Source organism: Thermobia domestica, chromosome 11 (genome assembly GCF_964235325.1).
Source record: "Thermobia domestica chromosome 11, izTheDome1.hap1.1, whole genome shotgun sequence".
NCBI lineage: Eukaryota > Metazoa > Arthropoda > Insecta > Zygentoma > Lepismatidae > Thermobia > Thermobia domestica.
In genome coordinates, this window is record NC_137464.1 from 250,818,547 (window position 1) to 250,844,502 (window position 25,956).

General features: G+C 34.3%; 1 protein-coding gene across 1 annotated transcript in view; it reads right to left on the reverse strand.

The window, feature by feature from the left end:
* Positions 1 to 6,950: 6,950 nt before the first annotated feature.
* Positions 6,951 to 25,956, reverse strand: part of LOC145663799 (uncharacterized) — a 197,741-nt gene continuing 178,735 nt past the window's right edge. The window contains exons 5-6 of the mRNA XM_081729887.1: positions 20,075 to 20,225; positions 6,951 to 7,489 (exon numbers count right to left, since the gene is read on the reverse strand). Coding sequence (XP_081586013.1) covers positions 7,359 to 7,489; positions 20,075 to 20,225 — 282 coding nt within the window. The 3' untranslated portion in view covers positions 6,951 to 7,358. The remainder of the gene's footprint in view (positions 7,490 to 20,074; positions 20,226 to 25,956) is intronic.

The following is a 25,956-nucleotide window of genomic DNA, read 5'->3' on the forward strand; positions in this document are numbered from 1 at the left end:
TATCATGTAATGTTTTGTGTATCTTTAAACGTTGATAAATGCTCTTCATTATGTTCGTAAAATTACTTTATCAATGCATATTTTTTTATACTATGATTCATGAAGATGTAACGCTAAAACAGTGTTTGAGGTCTAAAACTTGGATAACTACTTGTCCACGAGACTCATTTATTCAACCACTTCCTTCATTAACATATCCGCCTTTATTAACTCCGGTGCATAATCGTGGAAATTTAAAACCTAAAAGATAAATTAAATGAATAGCTAAGAGCAATATAAAGAGAAATTTCTAATACTTGTACTCACCAAATGCAAGTTGGTTAGTCCCGGGGCGGGGATCAGGGGGACATGTCCCCTCCAATCTTGGAACTGGGGAGGCTGTCTCCCCAATAATCCGATTTGAAATGTTTTTTTTTTTTAAAGGAAAAAACGTGATACTTGTGTCTGATTGCCATAAAGGGAAGTAAGATGAAATTGATGTCTCCTCAGAATAAGCCTCAAATCTGCTCGCCTCCCAATGTTAAAGACAACTCTGCTCCTCTGATCATCCACAGGATTGTTTTTCAACTTCACAATTATTTTGAGCATCGCTTTAAAAAAAAGAAAAAGAAAAAGAAAAAAACTTGTCCCCCCGAATGTTGGAGACAGATTAGTCATACTTATTGTTACTTTAAACTGTTTCCATTAGAGTATTGTCACTTAAAAGCTTTCTACACACTGTAGCCCACAAACATGTGTCAAATTTAATATTATCAACATTTTGTTTATAAATTGCACGAAATTGAAGTTTTCCATTTAGTATAATAACACTGAATCTGTTTCTAGTATCTGTCCACTAAATTATAAGTTCTTTCTCCAAAATATCCTCTCATATTCAGTATTGTAGTTTTGTGGTGGACAAACACCGTGTGCGTGGGTTTTCTCGGGGTTCTTCCGTTTCCTCCCACTTTCTTTATTCCACCATTTCATTCATTACTCATCATCACCGTCTCCTCTAGCCTAACCGGCATAACCGTGGGACGTAAAACTCAAAGATTTCATTTCATTTCATTTCAGTATTGTAGTCTGATATGGAAACAACGTAAGAGGCTATTACGTTATAGTTTTTGAGATCTGTAGAACATTCCTTAAAAATGAATTTATACGATTTTTTGTTTAATTTGCTTTATCTTTTTAGATGATACAAGCTGAACCTGTAGTAGCTAGTATCTACACTAGCTGAACCTCTCTACACAGCGCTTCATTCACATATTAGCATGAATTTCCTTGTCATTCCTCTCACCATGTGTACGTGTGTCCCTTTACAGACACAAGTGAAAGACGTCTTGATAAAAATCGGCAAGGGGTACCATAAAGGGAAGATTTTTTTCGATTATTTTTTCAATATCTCGCAGTGTTTGCAAGATTTGAACCTACTTCCGGTTGGAGTTTCTAATTCATGTATGATCAGTGTTTTCTTTCTTCTTGCATGCAGTATGTAATAAGCAAATACAATACACACACAATTAATTATGATAGTTCTGGATTTAATACATCTAGATAAATTTTCTGATCTTGTATTCGTGATATCCGTAACTTCTCTTTTTTTATTAGAGATATCTCTAATTTCTCACTTTTTCCATTCGTGATATCCCTAATGTATCTGTTCTTGTATTCGTGATATCCCTAACTTATCTGTTCTTGTATTCGTGATATCCCTAACTTATCTGTTCTTGTATTCGTGATATCCCTAACTTATCTGTTCTTGTATTCGTGATATCCCCAATTTCTCTGTTCTTGCGTGCTTAATATACCTAATTTGTACTCGTGATATCCCTAATTTCTCTGTTCTCATATTCGTAATATCCCTAATTTCTTTGTTCTTGTAATCCTTATATCCCTAATTTTTAACTCACTTTTTCACCACAACTTTATGATTCCCATTATAATCTGGTATCGGAAGTATAGATCGCACTAATTCCGAATAGATTCCACCAAAATTAAAGGTGTATCTTTTCGCGATAGTAATAAATAGTACTTCCGGCAATACAACAGTACATACTTACTTGGTATACGCGTACTTGCAGCATAAGTCATCTTTGTTATTTGTTAGGTTAGCGTTGCTCGCCATTCAATTAAAACGGAGTAGTTAGTACGGTCGTTGCTTTTTTAAGGGAGAACCTGCTTATTCTAAAATAAAGTTCTATGCATTTGTAAAAGCAGTGTTTTTATTTTCAGCCGTTCCGACGTAATAACTTATTTATATTTTTTGAATGTATAACTGTGATTGTGAAGATAATCTAACTAGGGAGCCTACAATAAGGGGTAATGGCAGAAAGTGTATCATTGAAATTTCAGGAGGGGGTGATAAATGAAACATTTAACTTCTCAGTGTCGATCTGCCTACGTGCTAGTAACCTCTTCTTCACATATTTCCGACCTATCTACGTGGTAGTGATCTCCCCTTCTTCACATACTCCCGATCTATCTACGTCGTAGTGACCTCTTCTTCTTCACACGACCTACCTAGATAGTAGTGACCTCTCCTTCATATGCTCTCGAACTACCTACATGGTAGTGGCCTTCTCTTCTTCCCATGCTTCCAATCTACCTACGTTGTAGTGGCCTCTCCTTTTCCATGTGCCCCGAAATCAGTACATCGTAGTGACTTCTGCAGTGGAATGATTGAAATTACATAACTTCTAACTTACTTAACATATTCGGATTAGGAATTGTGACTTAGGGGTACAAAATTTAAATACCCTCCACCCGAACGGTCAAGCGGCGATATGCTTTGAGCCTCCACATCACTGAGGGATTAAAGCAGTTACGGGGCTACAAATTTGTATTAAAAACTGTTGACTTTATCCAAGGACATTTATAATCAATACCGGAAGATTGGAGAGGAGTATTGAAAATCCATACTGTTGATGAAAGGTGTTATACTTCTATGAATTTCTTTGAAGAATATTTTTTTTTTCTCTAATGGAAAATAAGTTTATAGTTACTGCGTATACTTATATAATCTTTCCCTCTTCTTTTCTTTTTTTTTTAAATGGTATTGTATCGCAGTTTGCTACTCAAAATCATATAATTGACGGTAAATGAAAAATTGCATCACGAAATGCGATTTATCTATGATCATTAGTTTATTAGTGATTATTATTATTATTATTATTATTATTTTATTTTTTTATTTTTTTATTTTTACAAGGAAACCGCATAATATAACTTTTCCTTTATGATAGAAGGTTCTCTTTTGATACCGTATAGTTGTAATAAATGTGCCTTCGAAAATCCGAAATGCTGCATTCAGGTCCTTCTATGGTTCTCAATTATCGTACCAATCCAGTATGGATTATACAGCATATTACTGGTGACTGATCACGGAATTATAACAAAGAAACCATATAAACTTCGACATTTTATATCCTAAGGTTATATAGCGGCTCAACAGACTTTGACCTCAGCTTGCCTTTCGGAAATCAAATAAATAGCGAAAGTACGGGTCTTTAGCATTGTGTTTTAGTTTATGTCATTCAGTTGTTTCAAACTCTAGTGTAAGGATTTTGTAAATGACGCATCTGCACAGTTAATTCATACCATTGGCTTAGTATTCTTTTGCTATGCCATCTTGTTTTTCACTGAAATGGCGAAAGAAAAGTTATGTTCGGTTTACAATTTAAAAAGAAAATGGAAAAACAAACGAACTCAACATCATGTGGCTACAATATAAGTTAGAAAATTTACGCTTGTGTAAAATTAAGCTATTGTATCTTTGTCATCAAAATATAGGTTCATTTTGTGTACTACATAATGCCAAATCCCCGTTTCTTGTTTAGTTGTAATTATGGATTCAACTGTCAATAAAAGCTTCCAATAGAACACATTGAAGATCAGGTACCATTTTAGTCAATTTGTAGCATAACAAAGTACCTGGATATGTATTCATTACTATTTTTCTATTTTGCTTTACATTATCACACGTGTTTGTTATATTAAAATGTTTATTATTATTATTTAATGTCAACGTAAAAGCAGGACGACAAATAATTAGCCTTCATTTCCATTACCTTTGAGTTTCGCAAATTGTTATGCAAAAAGCAAAGTAAAAAAGAAAGCATATTTATATACCTGATTTTGATTGGAATAGACAACCATGTGTTCGCAAAGTAATTAGCTAACTTTCTACAGGGTGTTTCAAAACAACACCGACAACGTTTGGGAGGTGATTCCTGACACAAAGATAAGGCAAAAACTATAGACCAACCTAGGTGCACAAACGCTTCCATTCGGAGTTATAGGCTGCCGAAAACATGAAAAACTGAACTTGGAAGATCCATAGCTCCAAAACTATAGGACCTACCGTAGTTGGATCAAGACCTCACTTAGGAACTAATATTCCTATTCAATCACTAACTCCCTATTCAAAAATACGTTTCAGAATCCTGCAGTACTCACGCAACAATTTTTATAGAGGGAGTTTGGCTATTGGTATATAATTTGAAATACTCACCAACTACCTCTATAGAAATTGTTGCGGAAGTACTGCAGGATTCTGAAACATGGATATTTGGATAGGGCACATACTAGTTCTTAAGTGAAGTCTTGACCCAACTACGGTAGGTCCCATAGTATTGAAGCTTTGTACCTTTAATTTTTTTTCTGTGTTTTCGGCAGCCTATAACTCCGAAAGGAAGCATTTGTGCACCCAGGTTGCTCTATACTTTTTGTCTTATCTTGGTGACAGGAATCACCTTCCAAACGTTGTCGGTGTTGTTTTAAAACACCGTATATAAATAAAAACATCGCTGTACTTGTTGATCGGATAAATTATCTCTGGTATTTTCACTTGCAAAAATGAATATTGAAAGATAATTTTTTGCAATAGCATTAGCGTACTGTGGGCAAAAATCCAAAGATGAGGCAAATATCAACTGATAGATCTCACTATGCTGAACAGAATGGCATGGGTGAGTGGGTGAGTTAATAGTTTTAGAGAAAATTGAAATACAACAGGCTTAAAGCGCGCCATCTCTTTAAAGTGAAACTATAACTAAAACATTCTTCATCATGCCTTTCACTAAGTTAAGCGTGACCGGTATAGCTCCAAAGATCTTGACGAAATTTTCATGGGACTATTGGGAATGTATATAAACAAAGAAGGACCATTAAAATTGGTGCACCTATGTCCAAGTTATGTGTGAACATACCCACATGTATAAAAATTTATTGACTTAGGAATCTGGTCCTTTTTTGTAGTATGTTAAAAAGTAACATAACACGGAACTATAATAATCTTTCGATAAGGTACCTCTGGATAGGTCTACAGCTATAAAACAATGAGAAGATGACACCAGGTGAATATATATATATACTGTATATATTAGCAGCAACCACTGACGCTACAAACACTTGATGTAATTTATCGGATAGCCTGATCCGTTGAGGCACGTAGCGTCAAATTGGAACAAGTTCTGACTAGTCAGTCAGCGTCCAGAGTCGCTAGAGTGAGGTTCTGTTTACCGTGTCTGTCGCACATCATGGCTTTTGAATAACGCGTGAATATTAAATTCTGTTTCAGGTTGCAAAAAAATGCCAAAGAAACTCATGAAATGTTCTAGTTGGTGTATGGCGATAATGCTGTAACTCTGAAGACTATTTTCAAGTGATATGAGCGATTTAAAAGCGGAAGTGAGTCGGTAGAAGATCAAAAACGTTCGGGACGTCCATTAACCTCAAAAATTGAAGAAAACGTGAGAAAAATGGTAAAAATTGTTCGTTGAAATAACTATTCGAGAGCTTACAGAAGAACTTACTATCTCGTACGGGTCAATGAAAAGCATTTCGACCACCGATTTGCAAATAAGAAGAGTGGGTTCGAAATTCGTTCCCCGACTTTTCACCGGAGTTTTTGGTCGATAAAAATACTGGTTTTGTTCACATCTACAGTATTCTCCGCATATAGCACCATGGAAGTTCTGACTGTTCTCCAAAATTAAAACTTTGCTTAAAGGAAAAAAAAGTTTTGACACCATTCCTGACATTGAGACGATCATGACGCGACAGAACAACTGAACGCTCTTTCAAAAGAAGCCTTTCAGAAATGCTTCCAGTCATGAATTTAACGTTGGGATAAGTACACTGTTAGCCAAGGACAGTAGTTTGAAGGGAATTAAATCAAATTCTGTTTATTACTTTCTTTCTAATAAAATTATTCACCGTATTTTTTGATTACACTTCGTATATGAAAAGATAATAGGCAAATAGGAAAGCTCGGTTGGTTTTATACCGAAGAGAATCCAATGACTATCTTATGTTTGTGCAGTCATGAACATTCGAGTCTCTTAATCCATAGATACAGCCAATGAATTAACGAAGTACTTTGATTACGTATGTAACATGATTTCGAATCACACATGATTTTCTTCTAGTTCATTCAGAATACTGAACCTAATAAAGGGAGAAAAATTGAAGTTTGTTATTATTAAATCTTCTCAAATATGAAAATAATAAGCTAATTTTAAACCGTAAGCCCGATCATACAAATAAACATTTACTTACCAACCGCAGTACCTTTTAATACACTACGTACAAAATGTACTAACTAAACGAGAAAATAAAAAGAAGTATATGTAACCCAAAGCGTTCTTTTTCTTCGCTATCGAATATCAACTGTCTATGTAATCAATAAGCAAAGTAAATCAAACTATGTTAAAACCAGCAGCATTTTAAGCATAGCTGCTAAGTTGTAAGAAAAAATTAAGTAATTATTAAAAGACATAGAGGTAATATTTGAATTCAACGTCTAGAATCTAGCAGAGAGCTGTCAAGAATTGAAATTTTAATAAATATACAACAATTATTAACAGTTTAAAAAACTTTACAAATATTTCAGAGAAATATTTAAATTTTACAAATCATATCTTACTTACAAACAATAACAAAATTTACTTTTGATTTTTCATTTTTCTTTTTTGACAAAAATAATTTTTTTTAACAAATTCTGCTTCTTTCAAAAAAAAAAAAAAAAAAGTAAAGAGAGAGAAAGGTAAAATCTTAGTTAGAAATAACTAAAAACTAATAAATGATTCTGTCCATAATAGGTAATTACATTTCGCATTACGAATTTGGACCACATTGTTGCAGTACGTAGGTTGTAAAACCTGTAATTAGTGGAACCCACTGAAAGTGGTTCAGTTAAAATGGCGGACTCCCCGTTCTAGAATATGTATAGAGTCTCCCGTATCTAGAAAAGACGGCGAGCCACTGTTCTGACTGACTGGGATTGAGAGTCACGAATTTGGACCTTCTCCGAACGCCCAGTCAAGGATTTCATAAAACGAGTTTATCTCCTGCCAAACGGGCGGAAGCTTCTTCTATACATAACTTCCAGCCTCAGTTGATTTTCCTAGATGAGGACGGACAAAGAAAGCCCTTGTACAGCTGGTGTTTCTTCTCAACTGCAAGCAATAGCTGAAAACAACCAACCACTGGTAGGATTCAAAGGCTGAAAATATACGAAAGAACAAAATTTAATTAAAAATTTCTGCTTACATAAAATATCGTACAGTTTTCTCGAATATAAGGCACACTTTGGCGCTTACCGCGAATAACTATATTAGGGATATTGTAATTTATTAGGAAACATCATGTACAACCTATTGCACTTTTTTGCGCCTTATACGAGGAGTAATCAGAAAATAAGGTTACAAAGCCCGCAGTGAAACATGTATATATTATTTCATACAACCAATACATCCAACAGATAGTACGTACATTAGGTTACTTTTGGACAGTTTTCATATTGGTTGAGGCCCCTATCACATCGTGGGATGAATTTGAAGATTTTCTCGTGGTAAAAATTTTGTTCTTGCATGTTGAGCCGAGTTGTCACGAAGTGTTGCATATCCTCGTCTGAAGCGAAGCGACGACTTCCGAAGTGCTCCTTCACGAGCAGCAACAGATGACAATGCCATCTGATCCTGTAATGTAAACCGCCTGTTGCCTTGAATCAGCTCCTCCACGCGAGTTATGTTCAAATCTGTTTATGCCGTGCTGGGTCGGACACTGCGCTTCACGTCGTGTTTTTTTTTTCTACCAGCCGCAAACGTTTGACACCATTCTGCGACATGCTGACGAGACATTACAGTCTCTCCGTAAATTCTCTACCAGCTGCTGGTGAATTTCAGCCGTGGTTTCACGTTTCGCCCATAGAAACCGAATAACCGAGCAGATTTCTTCGCGGACCAGTTTTCTAAACGAGTAGCCATTTGTGCTTTACCTACAACTATCACTGTAGTTGGCGGGTGGCTAAAACTGCTCAGTTCCCAACTCCATGTATTACCGCACACTCCTTATTCCTCTATAAAAGACGAAATTCCAGAAATATTAGCCTTGTAACCTTAGTTTCCGATCCTCCCTTTTATATGGGTATGATGTTATTATATACAGGGTGGGCCAAAAGTAGGTACACTTCCTGCATTGATCAAATATAACATTCTAGTTTATGGATTTATTTGCTTCTATTGTTCTGGGAAAAGGCGTTAAGAACAAATAATAAAGAAACTAGATCTATCTGTTTGATAACAATAAGAAATGATATAAAATACAGTAAGCTGATCAATACGAGACTATATACCTACTTTTGGGCCACCCTGTATATTATATCTTATTAGAACATCTCATTTATAGCTACTGTCGTATATGTAAGCATAGAAGAAATAACTGAACTGTAAATACATCTTTAATAATCATCATAATAAAGTAACATTTGTACCTATCTATGTGTGTGTCATCAGGCCCGTATCCAGGGGGGTTTAGGGGGGCCGAGCCCCTCTAACATTTTTACGGTAGGCTTGCAAATAAATTATAATATGGTGATCAACTATAAAATGGTTGGATCGGGCCCCAATAACTTCAGCCGGGCCTACCCTACATTTTTCGACAGACTACCGGTCTGTGTGTCATCAAGTTTTCGGATAGAAATGGGTCACCTGGAACAACCAAATTTTAAACATATGTAGATTTTCATAACATCTAATCGCTTACGAAGGCGTTTCTAGATTTTTCGGCTCGGAGGGTTGTATCCTCCTTTTGCCTAATTGATACGACCATAGAACGTTAAATAATAATAATAATAATAATAATAATAATAATAATAATAATAATAATAATAATAATAGTAATAACTCATATTATTTCAATGGACATTTCCTTTCTCACAAAAAGTTTTAACTTAATAATTGCATTGCATAGAATTAATCTTCAATATGGAATATACCAAAAATCTCTGAAAAATATTTCTTGCTGTGTGCGCAAGGAAAGGTGGCTTCTGACAGTTGGGCAGAGCACGTAGAGTATTGTAGGCGGTGTTGCCAGAGGCCCCGCAACAGAAACAGCAACTCTGGCGACAAACTTAAGACGTTTAACAAGTCATTTCAACTACCGGCAACAGCGCGGTCCGTGACCTTCGTTGCCTAGCAACAGCCTGTAAGAATACTGCTCTGATTGGCGAACAACCCTCCCTCTCGTTTTGTTTACAACATGTGCAGCTATCTGTCAGAGGCCAAGGCCACCTTTCAGTAACTCGATAATGGGTACGGAAATACAAAGCTTCAAGGAATGCAAAACTGCGCTGCTTACATCACGGTAACAGAAACAAGCTTTTTTTGGCGTGACTTCACGTATCAGGTCGCATCTCTGAGCCGCATTGAAAGCTTTAGGGAATGTTTTTAAATTTCAGTTTCTTACTGTAAACTACAACTAAATTTGGTGGAGTAGTGAAAGGAAAGTGACGAAATAAGTAAAATACTGTATATAAAAGTAATGTGTTAATAAGACCTATTCTCCTAGTTTAAAATACACTTAAAGTCATGTGTAATATTTTATCATTACAAATATTTTAGATATATATCAACAGGATCATCATCGTATTAGATCAGAAACATTAGGAATCTTACTACAATTCGAAGTAAATATAAATTCCAAAGAACTTAAAAACATATGAGTATTTACATTCTTAGGCACTGATTGTGTTGTACTTCTAATAAAAGTAACATTAGTTATATATATAAGTAGTTTAATAAATTCAACACATTGACTTTATTATTGAGTAACACAGAAGTACTTCAGTATGTAGTTAAGATATTTTGTTGCATAATCTGACAAATTAATACACTACAACAATACCCTTAAATATTCGATTACGTTCAAATAATTACTTGTAAAGAAATAGACAAATAGTTTAATTTTTAAAAAATCTTAAGTTTAGTTATTTTTTATTCTTCTTTTATTAGTAACGCTGTAGATATTTGAAAAAAAAAAAAAAAGATGCATATCTAAGCCGTTTCCGTGCTGAAAGGGGCAGACAATTTCCACTGAACCGACAGGTGACGTATAAACATGGTGATCGTTGTTTTAAAGGTACAAGTAATAAACTGAAATTCTGTTTCGAATTTCGACTAGTTAAAATCAACGCACGAGCAAAAGGAAGTGTGTTTCGTAATTAGATAACTCAGAGGTATTTTATAAAGAAATAAATTTTTAAAATCAGAGAATATGTCCATTTTATAATAAGGAAAATCTTGTTCCTATCTTTTTGTTAAGATTCTGAGTTAAGATCTTGATCTTGAAACAACTGGTGCTTACAGAAGGTACATTTAAGCTACAGAAACTACAATTGTCTCAAGCTCTGGTACAGTACAAATATACGAAACATGACTGACCCTCCTCGCTGATCTAGTGACTAGCGCTCTAGCCTTTGGTGCAGAGGACACCAGGTTCGATTCCTGGTGCCCCAACATTGAAAACATTACATTATTCAGATGCTACCTTTAACTGTAGGTCCACTTCTCATATACCCACTGTACTGAAAGGGGAAACCAACTTCAACAAACAAAACGTAACTATTTTTGATATGTTCTTTAGACTATAGTAGACGGATGATTAAGTACAGTTAATAATTATAAAACATTCGGCGAAAGTCGTGAGGCAAACTGGGGAGTCACGTAAATAAAAGACGTGACGATCACTGGGTCTAAAGAGCTCCTGATACATCTATTAGGGACTGGGTGACACAGCGCACTAATCATGTGTTCGTCGCTACGGTAGACATAGTTCAGTCAGTCGCTAATAGATGGCGTTGGAGGGGATTAGAGTTGCAAAGGGTTGTTACGTCAAGTGGGTTGGTTTGATTATGAATTTGGTTGATGGAATGAGAATGTGGAAAGGAACGGAAGAAACCAGAGAAAATCCACGGACAAGATGTTCACCACTAACTCACATGTTGGTTTGGGAACGAACTAGAGACTCCTTACACCAGATGTGAGTGCTCTTATCACTGAAGTACCGTGTACTTGGAATTTAATTTATAATATCTAACTTAAAAGTATTGGTAACTTGTTGGAGTTGAATATAAGTGTCAAAGCAAACATAACTTTTGTGAGGAACGAAATGAGCCTTCAATTACGGCCCCCCACTACACATAAAATCCTGGGCATCAGTGGCGGATCTAGCCTTGGTCCGAGGGGTCGTACCTCCCTCCAGTTTTCTGAGTGTCAAAAAATAGTTGAAACTATTACTTATGAATTTTTGAAAGTTTATAGTAAACTTATGCTATCATAGTTTGGATTCTGGCCGCTCCTCCCAGTTTTTACTTTCTAGATCCGCCACTGTTGAGCATGTGCAAAAAATTAAATACATTCCAAAGAAAGATTCAAGTGTTTTATTAGTTGACAAATTTGTATAACTATGGCAATTGTATATATTACTTTATATTGAATTATATTGACAAATACTGTATTAATAAACCAAACCTACAATTAAACAAAAAACGTCAGCACAAAAAGTACCTAATTTGAGTTTACAAGTAATACATTCTTGTTGACAATCTGGCAACCCTTCTGTCTTTGTAGCGTTCTGTTCAGCAGTAAGGCTATGTGAGACGCGGACCACATAACGTGGGATCCAAATCCCATGAGCTTCCGCCGGAAAACGAACCCGATTTCTCTCCGTCCAGTCTTTGAAAATCAAACAGTTATGAATATTCTTTGCCAATTATAATGTTTTTTTTTTTTAACGCACAATAGTGTTAGAAATAATTTTCGTATGGTTTCGAGAATATGATGATTAAAAGAGAAATAGAAGGGATAGTTGTTTGAACACGACTGTACATTGCAGTAGATTGAATACGAACAAAAATTTCCCAACGCAAATGTACAAAATCCTGACGAGATAATATGAATGAAAATATGACGTAATACTGACATCTAAGAGAAATTTTCATACAGAAATTGGTTCTCCATCCTATGCACAAGAAGAGATTTTTTTTTTTCTTTCAACGTACCGTACATTTCATTCCGGATTAAAAGTTGGATTCTCTTTGTAGATAATAAGCATTTTAGAAGCCTCTTTGATCCTCTTAAGATTAAATTCATTGTTAATGAGATGTCTTTTGTCCCGTAATTGTAGTAGATCGCTAAAAAGAGCAACAAAAGGCTGACGAATGTAACCATTTCATCATCTAACTTACAGTATGTGTATGGTTTTGTTTGCGTATGTGTCGTGTGTTTGTGTACAGGATGCTTACGAAATATTAGTAAGAAATACGTTCAGAAGTCCATCATTTTCAATTTCAATGAAATTTATCATAATTAACTTTCTATACTATACAGTGGCTCAGTGGTAGAGTAATGATCAGTGGCGGAATGTAAGAACTTGGGGAGAGACAGCCATAACCCAGACTATGATAGGTATATAATGAGTTTACAATTTTTCATGTGTCTTGCAGAAGTCTCTAACTTAACTCTTTCCCGATGGATATTATGGCTAGGTTGAACGTTGACATTGTTGACCTCAAGTATTGTTTCACACATCGCATAACAGAGAAACTGGAACTGAAACTATATCTAATGTTTCAAAAAATTTCCAATAAATTATAAAAAGCAACGCTTACCATAAACTTTTGAAAATATATAAATAATATAGTTAATTATTTTTGTTACTCAAAAAACTAGCCCCTCCTTCTCCGAGATAGATCCGCCACTGGTGATGACCTCTGATGTTACTTGTCCAGGGTTTTGGAATTCCGGAGTTGGAGGAATTCCTCCCAGTTAAAAATGTCATCTTATTAATATGTTACTGCAAGTGATAACGAGAGCTTGTTGTAAGAAGTTTGCAAATTAATTACTGTAATTCCTGTGTAATTAACTAGAGCGTTCACCTCTGGTGCATGGAGTCCTGAGTTCGATCCCAGCTCGTACTAAGTGAACTTTGTGGTGGACAAACACCGTGTGTGTGGGTTTTCTTGGGGTTCTCCCGTTTCCTCCCACTTTCTTCATTCCACCATTTCATTCATTTCTCATCATCACCGTCTCCTTTAGCCTAACCGGCATAACCGTGGGACGTAAAACTTAATGATTTCATTTTTTCGTATTTCATAATTTCACGTATCCCTAGTTTTACGTATTTAAAACATTATGGATGTTCATATATATATATATATGTCGAGAAGCATTCCAGCTCATTTTTTTTTTTTTTTTTCAGTTCTGTTCTGTATTCACCCTACTTCCTTTGTGACAATTTAGCACTCTGTGAGTGGTAGTATGCAGATCGATCGCAGGCCGTGAGTTTGGAGTGGACAACACCGTGTGTATGAGTTTTCTCCCAGTTCTTCCCTTTACTCCCACATTACCATTACACTAATTCTATGCAAGCATCTATTTTAATTTCTTTTTTTTTTTTTTTAAAAAAAAAGTCCGTGTCCTATGGCTTATAGGGCAAAACAGTGGGACATAAAATTATAAATTTCTTTGAACGTCATTATACTATACTATAAATGTCCGTTATTTTTTTTTAAATCTTAAAAATGAAAAATTAAACGAAATTTCAAGTTATATGTCCCACTCACACGAATTTTCGACTAAAACAAACGAGTAACAAATGAAAGTATCAGAGACTTGATGGAATGAGAGAGTAACAAGAAACGAAAGAATTACAAGAAAACCCAAAGACACAATGTTGTTCACCGAAAACTAACACGCGCTGGAATCGAACCAGGAATTTCTAACACGAGAACTCAGAGCTTTATCACTAAGTCACGGTGTCTTCTTTTACAATATTAAGTCAAACGAAACGAATAAATACTGGTAAAAGTTGCTATTATACCAGATTTTATCACATCGAAGTAAACGATTTTTGACTAATTCCACTTCGATTAATCGATTCATTTCGATTAAAGAAATAAAGTACGAGATAAACTTCTTTTTAAATACCATGAAATTGTATGAAAATTACAAGAACGAAAAGTTGCGACCGGACTGAGAATCAAACTTGGATCGACGATTTGCTCTTTTCTGTACGAATGTAAGATATTTCTGAAATATAGATCAATTGATCAATATTTTCAAAAATCAAAATATCGATAGATCAAAATTTTCAAAAATGAAAATATCGAATGATCAATATTTTCAAAAATCAAAATATCGATAGATCAAAATTTTCAAAAATCAAAATATCGTTATCTAGACTAGTAATGACCCTTATTTCTATTTTTGATGTGTTTGATATACAAGAATTTAATATTTCTTGATATTTCTACATATTTCGACATTCAATATTTTGATACATATATTCGATATTTTAATATTTATATTTCGATATGTCGATCAAATCTCGAAATTTCATTGAGAACAATTATCGTTATTTAAATCGAGTTATCGCTTAAGGCTAACCGTAATTCGATTTACCGATCTATCGATATTTTTAAATATCAATATGTCATTATCAAACAATTTTACTAATTGACTTGTTAATATTTCAACATTCTTCGATATTTCAGTATTCAAACTATTTTAGATATTTTAATCCCCACATTGCTAAACCTATCTCCCAGTATTTCTGTACTGAATGCTTTTCTACTTTCCGTGACCCCGCTTAGCATAGTCGCTAACGCTCTCGCGCTCGGTGCGAGCGGTCCTAGGTTCGATTCCCGGTGGGGGCACTCGGCCGAAAAAGTGTAAAGAGCTTCTTCAGGCCAGCCACCCTGAATGAGGTTTTCCTGGGTTTCCCTAATTTACACCAGGCAAATGCCGGGTAGTACCTAACATATAGGTCCCCGGACGCTTCCTTCCTTCTCCAATCCTTTCTTCAGATAGTGTGCTCACCGGCGAACATCATCCTTCATTCGTGAAGAGCTAACATGATCATAGATGCCGAAAAGCCCAGAAATCTAAATCCTACATCCTTTGCTTTTCTACTTTCGCATGTTCGATATTCCCATGTTTTCGATATTTATCGATGTTTCGATATGTTAATAGAGTTTCGATATTTTACCAAAAATTCTGATATTTTCGTACACACTAAAAATGTCTGTGTCAAGTCAACACAATGCTTCTGTGTCACTCGACTTACGTTAAATTTTGACACAAGCCTGATGTTACCTCAACTCCATTGCATAAAATAAAGAGTTAAAATCGTAGTCGTTAAATGAACTGACTGACATGATGAGGAGCGATTTTAATAACACGACATTAGTGTTTTATAAATATATACTTATCAAACAACACTTACATAAAAAAACTATTAAACGGACGTGATTTTTATGAGAGATAATAAACTGTGGTATAAATAATTGATAAGTGGTTACGAAGAACGAAATATTCGGTAACAAAGAAGAATGTAGTAAACTTTGGAATAACAGATGGCAGTACTTCTACGCACGTAAAAGTTACAAAATGCATACGCTCACGAAACCATTTTCGTGAAGAATTAAAGGAAATTTAATACGTTGTTCGTTACTTGGTGTACTCCGTAGACCTTTGCTCTAGCAAAAATATAAGATCTAATACATATTCTTAATGTCAGTCACTCAATATTTATGATATTGTTGGAAGGCAATGTCCACGCTCACAATTACAATATAGTCGTATCTATTTGATACAGGGAATTTTGATATCTTTCTTAAATCATTGCTATTAGAGGCAATCCAAGTGAAATTGACCAATGGTGTTTGCTGACAAGATTTAGTTTATTTTATTAATTTTTTTTATCTAAGTTTGTACCACATTCAGGAAGTTGAAAATGAGTATTCATTTACTATTAGCCGCACAGATTTTGTCGTAGCGGCCATTTTGTATAGAAGCCTGAGCGTATTTTGAACTTTTCAGAGGATTCCGTTAAACTCTGTAACTTTTTAGGTTTTAAAGATAATGAATTCAAACCATATGAAAGATAATGGAATGGACAATATTCTATGTTCTGTGCACATTGATACATACTTTAGAACGTCGAAAAAGGCTCTGAACATTGAGGTTGGAAACCTAGAAATCGCCATTTTGGAATGTATAGTTTGAAACGAAATAAATAAGACTCACCTTCAATATTTTGTCTACATAGAGACTAGATAATAAACAAGTCTCAAAGAAGTTTCAGATCTGAGAACCATATACTTGATTTCTTTTTTAATTTTTAAACATTACAGATTTTCGAAAATCGTGCATTTTCACCATCAAATATCTCATGAAGGTCACAAGTGAAAAATCTCAAATTTACACAAAATAGACGAAAGTTGTACAGTAACAAGTGGGTAAAATTGCATCCTGAGGCTCGAGTACTTCCTAAGTTATAAGTTTTTTCTTCACTGGGACTTAATATCATGAAGCGCCATGAGGCGTGGATATAAACTTTGTAGCAAGTCAAAATAACACAACAGTAATGTTAAATGGGTAAAGTGTGCATAATTTATGAATCATATCTTGTACAAAAAACGAAACGCTTCTTTTATTTCATTTCTGCCTGTAGCGCTGGTGTTAAGACATCAGTGAGGTAAACAGTTGACTAATTTGTGTAAAGAGTTTGGTAGTGATATTGAAAGTACGACCTGTAAGAGTTGTCAACTCTGTGGGCGTGAGTTTCCGGAGAAAGTTAGTGATTAGCACCCACATTTTGCCATTCGTAGATAATTAAAAGAGGTTCTTGGGCCATTAGGATGGAAAACATGAACAAAAAGACCGTTATTTTCCCAACTGATATCTTCAATTCTCCAAATCCAGCATTTCTCATCGTAAATACAAACTACGGTATCATTAGGTGCAAATGACAACATACTATGTTCTGGAAGTACTGAAGTACTGCTATCTGTAAATTAATCTGATTGTATTTATAACATCTGCTTTAGTTTTGCGTCAGAGGTACAAATCTAAGATATGATCTGGTATTGAATTCTTTTACAAGTAGCAAATCTCGAATTTCTTGCTGTTTGACTGCACTTCTGATGAAACATAGATAAATTGTATGCCTAAGACACTATCAACTCAAAACCTGTACATCTGTTCAGCTATTAAAATCGCGAATTTCACATCATTGCAACAACTTGTAACTCAGAAACTACTGAAGTTTCAGTGATACAACTTTACTCACTTATTACTGTACAACCATCGTCTATTTTGTGTAAATTTGAGATTTTTCACTCCTGTCCTTCCTGAAATATTTGATGGTGAAAATACACGATTTTCGAAAATTCGTAATGTTTAAAAATTTCAAAGAAAAAAAATCAAGTATATGGTTCTCAGATCTGAAACTTCTTTGAGACTTGTTTATTATCTAAAGTCTTTCCAGCCTTAGAACAAAGTAGATGTAAACAAAGTGAAATGTATTACTCCGCGGCTCACACGTGCTTCGGCAGTGAGAGACGTGAGCAGGAAGATCGTTTGCTAGCTTAATGTCGTCGCATAATTTCCAAAGTATAAGGCTCCGTTGGTTGTTAAATAATAAACGCACTGATACTGACTACTGCTATGTTGGAAATAGCATTTTCTTAAATTGTTATATAAACGAGATTGCCTCTGTTCTTGTTGTTCTCTTTTGTGTTTTATAGCATGAGACGAAGATGGATTATTGTAACTCATCGTCGCCATGAAACTGTATTCTACAATTTCAAATGAGCGGAGTCGGCGCATGAACGCATACGCATGCGTAGTAAATACTATATGTCCAAGTACAGGTATGGTTGAAATAAAGCTACATCTGTTCTTAAATATTACATTTGCTGCGTTTCTCATCACAAAATAAAGGATAAATTGAGATATTTTTAATTCAAATTAATATTTTAGTAGGGATTATATTGCGGTAGGATACTAGTGCAATGAGACCAACAACCAATCACTAGTCACTGACTCATTGGTAGTCAGGTGGATTTGTTTACATCTACTTTTTTCTAAAGCTGGAAAGAGAATAGTCTCTATGTAGACAAAAATTGAAGGTGAGTCATTTATTTCGTTTCAAACTGTACATTCCAGAATGGCGATTTCTAGGTTTCCAACCTCAATGTTCAGAGCTTTTTCTTTCAACTTCTAAAGTACGTCTCAATGTGCACAGAACAGAGAATCTTGTCCATTCAATTATCTTTCATATGATTTTGGTTTTAACTCATTATCTTTAAAACCTAAAAAGTTATAGCGTTTAACTGAATCCTCTGAAAATTGCAAAATACACACACGCACCTATACAAAATTCGCTACAAACAAACCTACAAGGCTAAAAAAAAATAAATGAATACCCTTTTTTAACTCCCTGAATATGGTTAAATCTTAGGTAAAAAGTTAAAAAGTAAATAAATTTTGTCAGCAACCTTTGACCTGGAAATTGGTCGTTTTCATTTGGATTGCCCCATTAGCAAATAATAAAAAAAAAAGTCACTAATCACTGACGAATATACTGTTATTAATATTAATGTCCCAATGGCCTGCGTTGGCCATGCTAGCTGGGGTGTTAGTAACACACGTTATACGTTGGAAGACAATCATAGCACTGTTTTTATTTCCGCGTTCTCTTGTTCTTTCTCTTAGTCCTATAACATCGACGCGGGGTTAACCGTGTCACCATCAAATCGGTAACAACAGACATGTGTAAACCGCATTATTGGATCATTGGTATTGAAATAACACGCTGTAATCGTGTTAAAATTGAGAGTTGTTTTCATAGCATCTACGCAATTTTTTTTTAAAGCACGGTAACTACATATCTCACCATATAGGCCATTTTATATAACGTCGTTGAAGATGTGAACCGTCGTTTGTCCAATTTTTGCGATTTTGAGTTCTTGGCATAAACCCCATGAGAAGACAATAATCCATATTCTAGCAAACCCTTGTGCGTCACAAGACATCGATTGCTGAGAAACAATCGATTATACCATTTTCTTGCATGTCGATTGTTGGCAACTTTAGGCGATATTTCGTATGCCACTGATTTCAATGTATTATAGCCATATGTGCTGAGATGAGAGAAGCTGTACCAGCGTGTTCTTAAGATTGGTTTAAAGTGAAAAGTTTTGCCGATAGATGGCACTACAGTCTTCGTATCTCTCCCATGTATTTTTTTATCTTTCACGAAAATTCACGATTTCTCTTACAAATTTCAACTTACAGACTTCAAATTTTTAGAAAAGGAATTTCATAATCTATCGAAGGCAATAATCCGTGCCGATATTTTATTTAGAATTTTCTTCATTGTTGAAATTACTTGATCGTTGAAATGGATATCCAAACCTTTGACAATCGAACTGTTTCAACAATGAAAAAAATTCTAAATAAAAAATAGGCACGGATTGTTCCCTTTAATAGATTACGAAGTTCTTTCTCTAAAAATTTGAAGTCTCTAGGTTGAAATTTGTAAAATAAATTGTAAATTTTCGTGAAAGGTAAAAAATACATGGGAGAGATACGAAGACTGTAGTGACATATATCGGCAAAACTTGTCTCTTTACACTAACCTTAAAGGATGAAACTCCTTTCAGAAGGTCTGAAATATTAATTTTGTGAATATAGTGACGTTTTTTCGTTTCCTGAAAAACTAACAAATTGGACATACGAGATATCATATCTTCAACTACGTAAAGCATCTTAAAGAAATAATATTTTCTTGCGGAACCCTTGATTGAGCCTGCGGACTTCAATTTGAGAACCACTTGTTTAATATTTAACAATATGATTTAATTAACCTTCTCAAATGATAGACAAACACTTTTAAAATTCCAGCATTAAAAAGCTTATTGAAAATACTAAAACATACTATCTTAAAGTTTTTATATACTTACTTATTAGAAGAAAAATAATTGCTAAAACCCACAAATAGATGGTGTTGCCTGTCTTGAAAAGTTGTACCAATTTCTCCATAAGAACAAATACAAATACACATAACGATAAGAATGTGTATATAATCCATGGAAATAACAGAATTGGTTTACCCTGGAAACAAGAAAGAGAATACGGAAATGTTAGTACTCGTGTAACAATTATTATATAAAAATGAAAAGAATCTTCTTTGTAATAGCATTACGGGAAAACGACTAAATCTTGGAAATGGAGTTCCGCGGTGATTGTGAAAGTGTAAACATCTGCTATAGTGAGCTGCCGAAGAGGAAGTGGTTAAAGTGGAAAATATTCATCATTCACCATCTACACACATCACATTTAAACACGAAAACATTTACACACATTTACAATTACTCTACACGCACTCATTTCATTTATTTTTCACTTTAGCCAACATTTTCACCCCGATCATCGGGGTAACTGGTCCTCTTCTTCCCGCTGGAACTCCTCGATTTTGACCATTTTCATACCTGGCTAAGACGTTACAATTATTACCTGGATTTGTCTAATTGTTTCTTTATACACCACAACCTACTTAACTAACAATTTATATTTAAATATATATTTAATACTATATGTAACAATAATACGACTAGAAAGTCGACCAAAAAAATGCAAATGGCGGCTTCCACCATTCATAAAATTAGTTAAATGTCAATAAAAACATTTCAATTTACACACATTTATAGCATACTTGGCGAAAGCTGATGCTCTATAATAACTAGACTTCGGATCGATATGCACTAAAAAACGGCAAAATATGCATGCAAATATGCCCTAAAAATCACGAAAATATGCCCTGAAAATATGCAAATATGCACTAAAAAGGATAAATATGCACCAATCAAAAGCTAAAATTTGCGAAAAATTTTATTATCTTTAAAGAAAAAAACCTGTATTACTTGAACTGCATATGCATGGTGTACAACTATGATGCATTCATGCTACAATACACAACTATGTAGTTTTCGGTATTTTCTGGCAAAACCCTGCATTTGTCAAAACATTACTGTACATCGAAAATATTCCTTCTCTGTCACGAGTCGTTAAGCTACAGTATTTCAAAGAAGCAATGTTACTTGCCGATAAATCTGTAATTCTTGCGTCGTTGTTCCCAGGAACACTTCACTTGCATTTGACAAGAATTTTATGCCAGTTTTTTCCGCGTCTATTGACTGTGCTTTTCGTGAAAATGTTTGTCGGATTGGTCTGGGCGGAGTCTGTTTCGTTATTGAATCAAACAGCTCAAATGCACTACAAAGTCCTGAACATCGCTCTTCTCATCTCGTTATGATCTTTGAAATTGAACTGAAATGAGTATTGATAAACGCACGTTTGCTTTTAATGTTTTCAGTATTCATGGCTTCTAGAATACATTTGGTTTCTTCGGATTCAAACAGCTCAGTATGTGAAAATGTATATATATATATATATATATATATATATATATATATATATATATATATATATATATATATATATATATATATATATATATATATATATTTCTGCATAAGCATATAGTAAAACCTTACTAGCGAGATTAAACAGGACTCGTAAAAATTTCCCTGAAAGGTTTTAAAGTTAACGGAGATAGATCTATGCAAAACAATAAATAATGGACATAGGGAGATAAATTAAATTTTAATACATATCCTATTAAATTACAGTATTTAGTTATGCTACAAATTTATACACATAAAACTTACAGTGTACAAAAAAAGCCTACATGCATTTTCCAAGGCCAAGACAAAAAGTAGATGCTATTTCCTTTTCAGCGTTCTTTCCTCTACTTTTGGTTCCCTTTGATCTATTGTGTATATTATGCTCCTTGTTCTATGTCTCTGAACCAGCTAGAGAAATAGTTATTGGTTTGGAAATTACTATATAAATTGCGATTCGTTAAAAAAAGTTGCACGGTATCTAGGGCCTTATATGGCGGTAGACTATAGGTTAAATGTGTAGGGTAACAAGTAAACGAAGACAACGTAGTTCATATACCTAACCTCTCATAGAAAGTCTAAAATTTTTCTAAACGGTGCATTCCGGAACTTGAAAATTTCCGTTAAAAAGTATATTTTAACATCTGTTGTTCGCAACACAGGTTCCGACTAATCAAGAAAATTTAACACTTTTTTTTTCAATCTTTAAATTCATGGGACCATGAAATATTTCCGTTTAGTAAGGAGACTTTTCACTGTATTAAAAGCCTGCATTCAAAACCTTATGTTCTTGTTTAAAAGAAAATAAATCCACTTCAAATTACTTTTTGTATCCAATTATGTGTTAATCCTAGAATATTTTCTTCTAGCGTAACATTGTACGTCAAAAACAGTAAGAATTTACATTTTTTTAAATTGATACTTTGAATGGAATAAACTGATTTGAGCGAGACGTGGAGCATGAATGGGAAGAAGGTAAAGTTATCGAAAACATAACAGAAGAATTAGTAGGAAAGTTACGTTTCGAGAGACTGAGGTGCATATCAAAGCAACACAAGCTTATATTTAAATAATCTCATAAACTCCTTAAAGGAAAACTCGGTAACTTATCTCAAAAAGTAACTGCTGCGACAAGTTTTAAATTTAGTAAAGCAAATATTTTAATTAATTGTAGAGCATATTTTCAAAAGGGATGTTCGTTTCTTGCCGAAAAACGTTTTAAAAATATTTCTTTGAGATGGTCTCTGTCGAGTATTAAAAAAAAGCCACAACTGTGTTGTTTCGTACTTGTAGAACTCCTTGAAACTGCTATATAAGTAGCCCAAAAAATATGGCGCTGCTGAAGTGTAAGCTTTTGCTGTCGAACAATATGGAAATGTTCGACAGCATACTTAGTTTGAAAATATTACTTGTTTAGCACACACTTTGCAAAATCTATTTTCTCCTTGAATTGTTAACGTCTATCGACCTCAATCCACTGTTTCAGAGGGTCCATTAATTGTAGTCCTACACCTTCAAATTTCAATTTTAACTAGCTCTCAGAATTTTGTCCATTTTTGTACATCCAAGAAAAATCTTGTACCATTTAAATAAACGACGGAAGGCCATTTCAAAATTTGGGCCACTTCGACCATTTATCGTACGACATCTCGAAATTCGAATTTTAAGTAGCTCAGAATTTTGTCCGGTTTTTGTACATTGGTGAACCACGAATAATTTATTTTACAATTGAAATAAACAAGAGAGGGCCATTTGAAATTTTGGCCACATCGATCAGCTTCAAGCGACATCTTCAAACTCGCATTTTAACAAGCTTAGAATTCTGTCCAATTTTTTACATTCTTGAACCATCAATAAAAAGATATATACCATCCAGATGAACGAGGGAGGTTTATTTCAAAATTTGGCAACTTCGATCACCTGTAGTGAGACATCTTCAACCTCGAATTTTAATTAGCTCAGAATTTTGTTGAATATTTGAACATTTTTAACCACCAGGAAAAAAATTCGCAACATTCAAATAAACCAGAGACGGACATTTAAAAAATTGGCCAATTCGTTCACCTGTAGTGATACATTTCAAATTTGAATTTTAACTAGCTTGATGGTACAAAACTTCACAAAAAACAGTGAAAATTCTAAGCTAGTTAGAATTAGAATTTAAAGATATTACACTACTGGTGAACGAAGTGGCAAAAATTTTGAAATGACCCTCCTTTATTAATTTTAGCGTTTAAATTTTTTTCTTGGTAGTACAAAATTGTACAAAAATTGACTAAATCCTGAGCTAATTAAAATTCGAATTTGGAAATGTCACACTACACGTGATCGAAGTAGCCAAATTTTGAAATGACCTTCCTCGTTTATTTGGATGGTACAAAATGTTTTGTTTTTGGTACAAGGATTGGACAAAATTCTAAGACTGTAAGAACGTGAATTTGAGTATGTCACACTGATCGATGTGGCCAAAATTTCAAATGGCCCTCCCTCGTTTATTTTAATTTTACATAATTTTCCTTGGTGGTGCAAAACTGTACTAAAATCGGACAAAATTATGAGCTATTTAAAATTCAGATTTTGAACATGTCGCACTACAGGTGATTGAAGTGGCCAAATCTTGAAGTAGGCCTCCCTCATTTATTTGAATGGTACAAACATTTTTCTTGGGTGAACAAAAATAGATGAAAATTAAACAAAACTGTGAGCTAGTTAAATTTCAAATTTAAAGATCTCTTACTACAGGTGATCGAAGTGACCTAATTTTGAAATGGCTCTCCATCTTTTTTACTTGAATTTTACTTTTTTTTTCTTAGATGGGCAAAAATTTACAAAAATTGGACAAAATTCTGAGGTAGTTAAATTTCAGATTTGAAGATGCCGCACTACAGGTCATCAAAGTGGCCAAATTTTTAAATGGCCCTCCCTCATTTATTTGAATTTTCAAAATTTTTTCTTGGGTGGACAAAAATGAACGAAAATTGGACAAAATTGTGAGCTAGTTCAATTTTGAATTTGAAAATCTCCCACTACAGGTCATCAAAGTGGCCAAAATTTTAAATGTTCTCCCTTTGTTAATTTGAATCTTACGAAATTTGTTCTAGGTTGGACAAAAATGGACAAAATTCTGGGCTAGTTAAAATTCAGTCTGAAGATGTTGCACTACAACTAAATGGACCCTGTTACAGGAGATAATTCCTAGAAGATTTCTCTTTCGGTATTTTTGTTCTGCCACAGGACCACACAATTTCAAATCTACACGCACACAACGGTAGCAACTTTAACTTGTTGTAGGTGGAAATTTTGTTGTAGGTGATTTGACGCCGTTATTTATATCTTGGTATTTAAAAAAGGTGTCAATCATGCATCATTGCCGGGAGGATGAATCAGTCACCCCTTTCTTATTTTCCTTTTACATAAAATTGGAAGATATTCGAAGCCGACAACAATAAACCATTTCAAGGTCTTGAGTCTATTAACATTAGAAACTTGAAATTCAATTTATAACGATAGTTATTGCACATTAAAAAATATCAATTTGGTCGTTTCTTTAAATATGCATTTATATGCAATAACGACATAAACATGCACTAACCTCCGAAATATGCAAATATATGCACTATAAAACTCTACTATTTTACCCCAAAACAGCTGAAACGAATTTCTGTTCAAAGAGCATATCAATATCACATCAGGAAAAAAACATGCAAATATGCAAAAATCCGAAGTCTAATAATAACACCGATAACGGTGTAGAAGACAAGACAAGACAATCTTGGAAATGATTTTCGGATATAGTTATCATATATCACGAACTGAGTTTTTGCCATATTTACTCTATAGTGCGTTTACTCAACAGAAGTGCCATTCAGCAGATTTCTTTCAAGTTCTCATGCTGAGTTTTACGACAGCATCCATTCCTCCATCCATCCCTCTTTTGATCGCATTCGTGGGGTTGCAACGACTTAACACCCACTTTCTTCCCAATATTATGGCTAATATGAAACAGATGTCAGACAATGTAAGAAAAGGAAGAAAAAAATGTCAGAATTGGTCTTGGGTACATGGAATCGAGCATTAACTTTAAAAAGACAGCGTTTCAAACTGTGGCAACTAAGATTCCACATGGAGTTGACAAGCGATAAGTCAATTGTTTCAAATGAGAGATAATTGGTTGGCCATTTGGTTATCGGGGATGTTTTCCAGAAGTTATTAGCTTTCCGTACGATTGGGCCATGACTTATTTATGGCACGAACCAACATATGTAGAAGTCGGCATTCTTAATATACGAAATGCACTTAGGTTGAATAAACCAACTATATAATTAATATGTGTATCCTAAAAGGAGAGCAGGGGTCAAAATTTATGGAAAACGTTGACTTTC